Source organism: Arachis ipaensis, chromosome B08, assembly GCF_000816755.2.
Source record: "Arachis ipaensis cultivar K30076 chromosome B08, Araip1.1, whole genome shotgun sequence".
NCBI classification, from domain to species: Eukaryota; Viridiplantae; Streptophyta; class Magnoliopsida; order Fabales; family Fabaceae; genus Arachis; species Arachis ipaensis.
The window spans coordinates 33,267,512-33,279,144 of record NC_029792.2 but is presented as its reverse complement, the minus strand read 5'-3'; the positions used below and the strand labels follow the sequence as shown (position 1 = coordinate 33,279,144).

At 38.2% G+C, this 11,633-nt stretch overlaps 1 protein-coding gene across 1 annotated transcript; it reads left to right on the top strand.

The window, feature by feature from the left end:
* On the top strand, window positions 6,594–7,200 carry LOC107610862. The gene is made up of 2 exons (XM_016312851.1): window positions 6,594–6,717; window positions 6,806–7,200. The coding sequence occupies exons 1-2, from the start codon at window positions 6,594–6,596 to the stop codon at window positions 7,198–7,200; spliced, it is 519 nt and encodes a 172-aa protein (XP_016168337.1).

The window sequence follows — 11,633 nt, the reverse complement described above, 5'->3', positions numbered from 1 at the left end:
AGTTGTATGTGTCACCATGGAAGTCATTTTGAGAAGAATTTGAGGCATTTTGCATATATTGAATCTGTTCTTGTTGCTGCTCAACATTGCTTGCTTCATTTTGACCCCATTCAATTGAAGCCTGATTTGTTGTACTCACTGAAGCTAGTTGGAGGCCATCTATTCTCTTAGCCATCATTTCCATTTGTTGCTGGATCTGTTGGTGCATCAACTTGTTCTGTGCCAAGATTGTGTCTACTCCTTCTAGTTCCAACACACCCTTCCTTTGAATAGGTTGGCGTTGCCTTTGATGAGCAAAGAAGTATTGGTTATTTGTCACCATGTCTATGAGATTCTGAGCTTCTTCGGTTGTATTCATCAATTGTAGCGAGCCTCCTGCAGAGTAATCCAAAGACTCTTGAGATTTTTCAGTCAACCCTTCATAGAAATTTTGAAGTTTATCCCATTCACTGAACATCTCAGGTGGACATTTTCTAATCAGGGTTTTGTATCTTTCCCATGCTTCATACAATGATTCCCCATCCATTTGAGTGAATGTTTGCACCTCTGTTTTTAACCTGATGATCCTCTGAGGCGGATAGAACTTGGATAGGAATTTATTCACCAGATCATCCCAAGTGTTGATACTTTTCTTGGGGAATGTCTCTAGCCATTGAAATGCCTTGTCTCTCAAAGAAAATGGGAATAATAGCATCTTGTAAACATCTGGATGCACACCATTTGTCTTGACAGTTTCACATATTCTTAGGAAGACAGATAGGTGTTGGTTTGGGTCCTCAAGGGGGCCTCCTCCATAGGAACAATTGTTTTGCATGAGAGTGATGAGCTGAGGCTTCAATTCAAAGTTGTTTGCATAAACATTGGGAGTGAGTATACTGCTCCCACAGTGTCTTGGATTTGGGAGAGTGTAAGAAGCTAGAACTCTCCTTTGAGGTGGGTTGTTATTGTTGGCAACTCCCTCTGGGTTGTTATTGTTGGCAACTCCCTCAGCAGGGTTATGTGAATTGCCCTCCATGACTTGGTCTTCTCCTTCTGAATCCTCCTCACTAATTATCCCTTTTCCTGCTGCTTTTCTTCTTAACCTTCGGAGGGTTCTCTCGTCTTCAGGATTAAATCTCCTTACCTCTGACATACACAAACACACAAACTAACAACACAAATGAAACACTCTATTGCTAGAGTGAAGTTAAAGTTAGCAAACAAAATATCAAACAGTTAGTGGGCTTTAACAAAGAAAAGAAAAATGCTTAATCTAAACTACCATTCACTTAATCATTGTCAATCTTTTCCAATCCCCGGCAACGGCGCCAAAAACTTGATACGTAAAAAATTAATTTCACGTAATTACCGGCAAGTATACCGGGTCGTATCAAGTAATAAAACTCACTAAGAGTGAGGTCGATCCCACGGAGACTGGTAGATTAAGCAACTTTAGTTAAATAGTAGATTTAGTCAAGCAAACATGGTTTTGATTTCATGAGATTTGTTATTTTTGAACATAATTGCAAAAATTTAAATGGCAAAGAATTTAAAGAACTAGAAGAGAGAAAGAAGATGAAAGTAAATAACTGAAACTTAAAATGAAAGAAACTTAAATGACATTAAAGATAAATTGCAAGAAAGTAAAGATTGCAGAATTTTAAAGAGCATAAGAGTAAATAGCAAGAAATATAGAAACAGAATGTAAATGACAGGCTTATCTTTGTTGAATTCCTGGCTCAATTGAAGAAGTATTGCTAAACAGGGAAGAAGGGGCTCATTCATAATGTTACTGGCCTATTGAGGGGCGTTACTGGTAAACACGCCAGTGTTGTAGCACGTTGGCAACATGCTTGTGATTGTCCTGGGCTGGTGGCTTGGTGTTGGGCGTTGTTAGCCCAAGTTGTTTCGTTCTTGCTTCAATGCCTTCTTGTTTCATCACCTATCATTAACAAGGGAAATTGCTTCAAAGTCTTACCAATCCATGCAATCAATTTCATGAGATTCATTCATACTCATTCATTTATGCATTCCTTGAATCATTTGCATGAATTTGGCTACAATTAACCTGGTTCTTGGTACTTGAGTGCATGGAGATGGAACTCATTAAAATGCTTGTTTATTTCAAAGAAAATGAATGAATTTAAGCTAAAACTACTTCAACTAACTAGCTAATATAGCAAAGATGCAAATGCATCAGGCGCCATTTTGATGATTGGACTTTTGTGTGTTTAGAATTCACAATAAATTCTCGTTGCAATATAGTTTCTAAACCAACATAAATCTTTTCATACAAAAGATTGTTTGTCACTAAAACAAACTCCTAAATTTATAAACTGAAGTATTGAACCTCGGGTCGTTCTCCATAGGAATTATAATAGAGTGTTCTTGTTATTGGTTATGGGTCGTATATTGGGGTTTTTGAGATAGGAGACAAGAAATGTAAAATGTAATGAAAATAAACAAGCAACTAACAAAAATCTTGGCAAGGTATGAGAACTAGAAGTCCTATCCTAGTTATCCTCCTCAATTGTGACCACAATTGTCCATTGCTACCACTTAGTTAACCTTTAACTATGAAGGAAAGTCAAGTGGATGAATCAACTTGATTCCACAAGTCCTAGCCAACTCCCAAGGGAAAGACTAGCTTTAGTGGTATCCAAATCAATTAGCAACTTCTAATTATCAATCAACAAGGGAATTAGATAACTCAAGCATCACTAATTACTCTACCAAAGCCAAGAGGAACAAAATCTACACTAAAATCCAACCAAGCATTTCATCAAAAACTTGGAAGGCATAAAAGGAAAGCATAGTAAAAAGTGCAAGGAAAGTAAATCTACACTACTCAATTGCAAGAAATTAAACAACAACAAATCAAATGAACAATAAAGAACCATGAATCATAAATTGCATTAAAGGAAAATGGAAGAACAAAAATGCATCAACATAAAAGCAAGGGATTACAAGAATTAAAAGCAAAATTAGAGAGAGGAAAGGTAGAAGGAGAAGAATTACAAAGAGAAAAGAAAATCAAAGCATGAAATTAAACTAGATCTAAGAGTTCCTAATCTAGATCTAACCTACTCCTAATTCTAGAGAGAAGTGAGAGCTTCTCTCTTTAGAAACTAACTAAAGGCATGTGAAAACTAAAATAAAACTAAACTAATGACTAGATTTCTCATCCCCCTTCAATCCATGGATCAAATAGCGTCAGAAATGAGTTGGATTGGGACCACAAGGCTTTAGAATTTGCTGGCCACGTATTGCTTTAAGTGGATCATATGGCAGCAACGATGTGTGCACGTACAGTGCGCGTACGTGTCACCATACGTGTAGCAACTATGGCAAATTTTATATCCTTTCGAAGCCCCAGATGTTAGCTTTCCAATGCAACTAAAACCGCATCATTTGGACTTTTGTAGCTCAAGTTATGGTTGATTAAGTGTGAAGAGGTCGGCTTGACAGCTTTTGCGATTCCTTCATTTCTTTATGAGTTCTCCATTTTTACATGCTTTTCTTTCATTCCCTTGATCCAATCTTTGCCTCCTAAATATGAAATCACTTAACAAACATATCAAGGCATCTAATGGGATCAAAGGTAAATCAAGATTAAATAATTAAGGGCCTAAAAAGCATGTTTTCACACTTAAGCACAAATTAGGAGACAATCATGAAACCATGCTATTTCATTGGATAAATGTGGGAAAGGATGATAAAATCCCCCCTAAAATCAATACAAGATAAACCCTTAATATGTGGTTTATCAATCGCCGCACCGTTTACGACCACGTGACTGCAACGTCAAGCTCTACAAAGCCCATAAGGTAGTGTAAGAGGTAATCCACGTTTTCCTTCCAGTTTTTCCAACACTTAATTTCAAAATTATTGGGTAAAAAGTTTTGAGATTTTGAGCTTTTGATGTTATAGGATCCAATTATCTTGAGAAAAATACTTAATCTTTCCTCTTTGATCCTTGGTTGTGGTAAGAATTCTCAATCCTTGTGGAATTCTTGATTTATTGTATATGGGTGTTATGTTGCTATGTTTAAATGTGATATTGTGGAATAAGTAGTGTAAACATGTATATTAGAGCTTGATTGAGGTTATGGAAAGCTTGAAAGTGGAGCTATATGCTGGAAAATTTGTTGGTGAGGTGTTGAGGCCTTGGAAGCTTGAGGATAAGTAAATTGATTGTGTTCCGAGTTTGATAAGGGAATCAGCCAAGGTATAGTTTCAATTTCTCGTATCTAAAATATAATGTAATGTGAAAATTTAGGCTAGTGACCCTAGGATAAGAATTAAACTGTTGATGTTGAAGATTGGTTAAAAATGATTATTATGCATGTGGTTAATATCCTTGGAGATTGTGAATTTGTACTCTTGTTGATGAATGTATGAATTGTTCATGATATGGACTAGGTTGTGTATAATGATTGGTGAATTTGGAGTTGATATTGCATTTGATATGGGTATTTAATGAGTTATATTGATTGTTGTGAAATTGAAAATATTCGGTTGGAACTTGATGAAAATGGAGAATTGGTTAGATGTGGATATAATGAGAAAGTTGATTATATGGATTGAGAATTCTTGATGTTGAATTGGTAAGTTTGGGTTGGTTTAAAAAGGATTTGAAATTGGGATATTTTAAAAATGGAGGTTTTGCAAGTTTTGTGAAAATTGTGATTCTGGCCCAACTTTGATGGAGCATAACTTGGTTTCTGAACCCCCGATTTGTGTAAAACATGTTTAGAAATAAAATTTGGTCCAAGATGTTTATGCCGTTCAAAGAACGGGGAAAAAATGTTTTTAAATGAGGAGGTTATGCTCAATCATAGTTTGGTGTGCAAAACTGAAATAATTGTGTTTGTAACAACTGGTTCCGGTGGTGGTTGGGAGGTTTGAAGGAGTTGGAAAGGGGAGTTTTAGATAGACCGAAGACGCTTAGCTAGTTGCCTCTTACTTTTTCATGGCTTAGTTATGTTTATAAGCTTTAATTATATGTCAGAAGTTCTAGGATTGCCTTCGGCTTTCCCAGGACATTATATGTTAGATATGTGAGCACTGTTACCATGCTGAGAACCTCCGGTTCTCGCCCATGCATATTTTGTGGTTTTCAGATGCAGGATGTGAAGCTCCTCGTTGAGACATGCTGGAAGCTTCTGATTTAGCGAAGACTCTTATCTCTCAGGGTTTTGTTTTGGTTATGTGTATTTACATAGATACTTATTATCTCCATTGCTTATATATATATATGATGTATTAGCTTCCTCTTAGAGGTTATTTTGGAGACACAGGTTTTGTAACTCTGTATTGGGGGTTTTTCGGGTTTTCCTATATATATCTGTATGTATATTTATATGCTCGGCCGGTTACCTTCCAAATCAAGTCTTGAGCTTTGTTATCTGTATTTTGGCACTCTTCTGTATATATACCTGTGTTATTTTATCTTTTACCTAGCTTCGCTTACGTTATTGGTTTTGGGAGTGTTGCGCTTTTCAATTTAACGACTTTGCTTAACGCTTTTCTTCAAAAGCTCCTAGTTATAAATATTTTTCCACACTATTATATATATATATATATATATATATATATAATTTTGTTTTTAGAGGTCGTAATACCTCGACACCTCTGTTTTATGACTTAAGCATAAGACTTTGTGTGGCTGGCTGTTACATTATGGTATTAGAGCAGTTCATTCTTGTAGAGCCTGAGGGATGGGCTGACTATGCTTCTGTGCATTCTCTGTGTATGTTTTTATGTGCTATTAGGATATCTTATTGATATAACTGGCATAAATTTTCATAAGCATGCATTTGGGACTTTGAATTACTAGATTTCCGATATTGAGACTGATCAACTTGATATCGACTATTTGGTGTGTATAGGAACCAGATGGCGCCTCATGGACGCGGTCGAGGCCGTGGGAGAGGTCATACTAGTAATCAGGGGCCGGAACTGACACGCATAACCCGGTAAACTTTTTGGCAGCATTAAAGAATATGGCTGCTGCTATGCAGGCCACTGTTGAGGTGCTAGGGCAGCAAATGAACAATAATAATAATGGTGGAAATGGTGGAAATAGGCCGATGACACTGTCTGCATTCTTGAAGGTTAACCCGCCAGTTTTTAGGGGAACCACCAATCCGACTGAAGCCGATACTTGGTTTCAGGCCATGGAGCAACACTGCAAGCACAACTGGTGCCTAAAGAGTAGTGTGTCGAATTTGTTACCTATCAGCTCACTGGGAAAGCACTGCATTGGTGGCAGGCTACTCGATGCCTCCTACAGCATGGCGATGATCCTATCTCCTGGGATACTTTCCAGGTAGAATTTTATAAGAAGTACTTCCCAAATTCTATCAGGACGGCAAAAGAACTTGAGTTACTGCAACTGAAGCAGGATGCTATGTCCGTGTCTGAGTATACTAACAAGTTTGAGGAACTATGCCGATTTTCTCGTATTTGTCAAGGGGCTCCTAAAGACTTAAGGAGTGGAAGTGCATTAAGTTTGAAGGAGGGCTTTGAAGTGACATCTTTAGTTTAGTAGGGCCAATGGAGATCAGGACTTTCTCAGAGTTGGTGAAAAAGAGCAGAGTGGCTCAGACTGTATGAAAAGGGTAGCTGCAGAGAAAGGAAGTAATAGGGGGCCATTTCAACAGAATCGAGGAAGGAGCTTTGCTCCTAGGGGTCAGACTTTCAAGCGTGGAGGCTTCGTACCACAGCAGACTCAGGGTTAGAATAACTTCAGAAGGCCCAACAACAACAATTATACTGGGAGAAAATTTGGGAAGCAGCCTCTGAATGAGTAAGCTTTTTCTAGATGCGGGAGTCATCATCCGGGAGTCCCGTGCAAGGCGGGATGGGGCTTGTGCTACTCTTGTGGTAAGGTGGGGGCATAAAGCCTCAAACTATCCAGAGAAGCAAAGGCAAGGTGCTGGGAGAGCACATCAGCCTGGTCGGGTGTTCACTACCTCAACTGTAGGTGCAGATGGGTCTGAAACACTTATCCAAGGTAAATACGAAATAGCTGGTAAAACTTTGAATGCTTTATTTGATTCTAGAGCTACTCATTCATTCATTGCATTTAAGAGGGCTAGTGAATTAGAACTGAAGATAATTGTGTTAGATTATGATATGAATGTGCATAATGCTACTTCGGAAGCCGTTGTGACTAGGTTAGGCTGTCCACAAGTGTCATTCCGAGTTAAACAGTGAGAGTTCGTACATGATCTGATTTGTTTATCAATGACTGGTCTGGATCTCATTCTGGGACTGGATTAGTTATCTAACAATCATGTTTTGCTTGACTGTTCTGAGAAGTCGTTATACTTTATGCTGGAAGGATCAGAGAGGCCGGTAGAAGTGAATGGCTATTATTTGAATTCTATGGTAGTAAGTTGTTCTGGATACGAATGCCAGGGTGTTATGTAATGCGTGAGCATCTTTCCTATCTTTTTCGAGTGAATTTGCATTCAAATTGTTGAGTTTAATTAAGAATTTATCTTTTAGCCACTATGGATGCTACTATGAGTCAATTGCAATTCTGTTTATTTCAGGTAGCATTTGGATGGATTTGATGGAGTTTCTGTAGAAAAAGAGAAGAAAGCGAATGATGCTGTTAACCCTGACATCCCTGCACTCTAACCTGAATAACACGAGCTACAAAGGTTCAATTGATATGATTCTAGTGGCGTTGGAAAGCTAACTTTCAGAACTTTTCAACGATATATAATAGTCCATACTTCTTCTCCAACAACTCAGCAGGGGTGGCGCCTAACTTGAGGTTTCTCAAGTTAGGCGCCAAGATGAACATAATCCATGAATCCAAGGCTGCACAAGTGGCGCCTAACTTGGGTTTTACTAAGTTAAGCACCAGAACAAGGGAAAGCATTAACGGAATTCTACCAAGGTGGCGCCTAACTTGAGATTTCTCAAGTTAGGCGCCAGACACAACAACAACACTCACTTGGATGCTGCCTCCTCCAAGTTAGGCGCCTGGAATGCCAAGTTAGGCGCCACTCCCCTCCAAGTTAGGTGCCAGTCTATTGTATGGATTGATACTATTATTTTTCTATTTTAATTCATGTACTGATTTCTATTTCAAGAATTGTTTTCGTTCTTTATCTTATGAATTTGGGTGAAACGGAAGTATGACCCTTGTTCTAATTGAGTTCTTACATAATTTGGAAAAGCTTTTTACTTGAACAACAGCTTGAAAAGAATTTCTCCTAAATTTTTAATTATCTGGACTTAACAGGATACGTGACATATAATCCTCTTATATTTGGGTAATTAGGGTTTTTGTGGCATATAAACTAGAATTGAACTTCACCCTCTAATTGGAATCAAGTGACCAAGTAATTGGTGGTTGATGAAAGTTAGAGGAGACTAAAAAGGTCTAAGGAATTAGGGTTTAATCACATATAGTTTGCCATGAATTAAATCTTGCATGATTAAAATAGTTAATAAGAAAAGTTAATCCGGAAGATAGATATCTCTGAAACCTTAACTGTTTTCTCCATATATATTTCACCTCAATTTACTGCTTGTTTTCTGATTTTCTGAATTATTGTTTGATGCATTTGAACTCTCAACACTCTTTTCTGTTTGTCTAACTAAGTGAATCACTTAACCATTGTTGCTTAGTTCATCAATCCTCATAGGATTGACCCTCATTCACTTGAGGTACTACTTGGTACGACCCGGTGCACTTGCCGGTTAGTTTGGGGACTTTAAATTCCTTCTTTATTTTCATTCATTTTCATTTTTCCTTCTTTATTTTCTTTTATTATTTTTATTTTTCTTATTTTATTAGTCTCATTTAAATTTTCAAAATTTTGCTCAACTATTTCTTTTTAATTTTTGAAATTAAGTTTGGTGTCTCCTAGTTATTTTTATTTTTATTTTTCTGTTTAATTTTTTATATATATAAATTTTGAAATTTTCATTCCCATTTTGCTTATAATTTTTAAAATTTTACTGCTTTAATTATTTAGTAGTTTTATTTTATTTCTTTACACATGTTACCTCACTGGGAATTCTCTGTACTCTGAGGTAGAGATCCCCACTTTCCTTTGTTTTCTTTTTGTTTACGAGAAGGAATAGGGATAAAGAGCCCCCTTCTTGATTTTGATCCTAAACCTGAAAGGACTTTGAGGCGGCGCTTGTAACAAGCTAGACTTTACAAGGCTAGTGAAAATCTGAGTGAGACTTTTAAAAAGGAAGCTGCAGAGTCCACTATGGATCATAATCATGCTGTTAATGCCAATGTGGCTATTCCGAATGAGAATGAACAACCTAGAAGAGTTCTTGGCTCATACACTACCCCCAATGCAGATTTTTATGGGAAAAGTATTGTGGTGCCTCCTATAGCTGCAAACAACTTTGAACTGAAGCCTCAGCTAGTCACTCTTATGCAATAAAATTGTCAGTATCATGGACTTCCTCAAGAAGACCCAAATCAATTTATTTCTCATTTTCTGCAGATTTGTGATACTGTGAAGAAGAATGGAGTGAATCCTGAGGTTTACAAATTCATGCTCTTCCTATTTGCTATGAAGGATAGAGTAAAGCTGTGGCTAGATTCTCAACCCAAGGAGAGTGGTGCGTGAATTGTGAATCACACTTTTCACAACTCGTACCACTAACCAGCAAGTGCACTGGGTCGTCCAAGTAATACCTTACGTGAGTAAGGGTCGAATCCCACAGAGATTGTTGGATTGAAGCAATCTATGGTTATTTTGTAGATGATAATCTGCAAAGCGAGCAAATTGCTTATCCTGCTCCTCTTTCCGGAGTTTTTGAGGATAAGGTATCTTGGCTTTATATTCCTCAACCTTAGTGGTTAAAGAAGCCTTTTTAGAGGGGTTGTTATCAGCACTTATGTGTGTCTGATCCCTCGCTGGCAATTGCGTACCAGAGTTAGAAGCTGGAGTGACGTTAGACGCCAACTCACTGTCTGTTCCTGGCGCCTGAACGCCAGAAATGTGCCCATGTTGGGCGTTCAACGCTGGCTTCTGCCCCATTTGGGCGTTCAACGCCAGATTCTTGCCCATTTCTGGCGTTGAACGCCAATCTTGCCTTGTTTCTAGCGCTGAACGCCAGTTTTGGGCATGGTCTGGGCGTTCAGCGCCAGCCTTCCACCCATTTTCTGGCGTTTTAGTGCCAGAATTATTTTTCCCTGGGCTCTTACTATCAATTTTCAATAGAATAATTTTAATAACCACCAGTTTCAGTCATCTCAGCAAGCAAATCCTCAATCTGAGAAGACTACTGATTTGGAAGCACTAATGGCGAGTTTTATACATAAAACCAGAGCATCAATCAAGAACTTGGAGATTCAGATGGGTCAATTAGCCACAAAATTTAATGAAATTGATCAGAGGACCACTAATAGCCTTCCTGGTAACACAATTCTAAATCCAAGAGAGGAGTGCAAGGCTGTCACCTTGATAAGTGGACAAGTGGCAAGTAAGGAAACACAAGTTACTGAGGAGTCGGTTGAAAAAGAAGCTCCATAGCAGACTGAAGACACAGTAGTACACGCCCTCCTAGGCGTGCAGACAACCCCTTCCCAATCTCTCTTGACACTCATCCTACATTGCCTAAAGCTCCTGAGTACAAGCCCAAGATGCTATATCCTCAGAGACTTCAAAAGGAACCAAGGACAAACAGTTTTCAAAGTTCTTGAAAGTTTTTAGAAAGTTACAAATCAATATTTCTTTTGCTGAGGTTTTGAAGCAAATGCCTCTCCATGTTAAATTGATGAAAGAGTTGTTGTCAAAAAAGAAGCCTTTAAAGGGAGATGAGACAGTGGTTCTGACTAAGGAATGTAGTACCATCATTCAGAATAACTTGCCAAGGAAGATGCCAGATCCAGGGAGCTTTCAAATTTCATGCACCATTGGGAGCACAACCTTTGAGAAAGCTTTATGTGATCTGGGAGCAAGCATCAATTTAATGCCCTTATCTGTGATGAAGAAGTTGTAAATCCAAGAGGCACAACCCACAAGGATAGCATTACAGATGGCAGACAAATCTATAAAGCCTGCATATGGATTAGTGGAGAATATCTTGGTCAAAGTGGGTAAGTTCTTCTTCCCAGCAGATTTTGTGATTCTTGACACAGGGGAGGATGAGAATACCTCTATAATTTTAGGAAGACCATTTATAGCCACTGAGCTTATTAATCCAAACCTTCAAGAGTCCCCTAATGATGCACAACAAAATCTGCAGCTCAAACCTCTTTTGGTGACAATCAATAAAATTTCTCCTGACATCAAACCTAAGTTTGGTGTCGGAAATGCATCATCCACCAAGGAGGAGATTCCCAAAAAGAAAAAAATACCTAGGGAATGGAGAAACAAAAAGATTCCCACTGAAGACTTCTCCACAGGAATGAAGGTGGTATTCACTACATGTTCAATCCTGCCTCATACAATGAACAGGAATCTGTCTCTTGAGCATATAAAGTTGATCAGTGGGAGCACAAGAAAGAAGTTCACAGTGAGGGGTGAAGAGCTGAGCCCCTATGATTCTCCTCCTTAAAGGAGCTGACCGTCAAGCTAGTAACGGTAAAGAAGCGCTTGTCGGAAAGCAATCCGATGTTTTCGTATCCTTGAGTTTGAACTTTATCTTGATATTTTTAT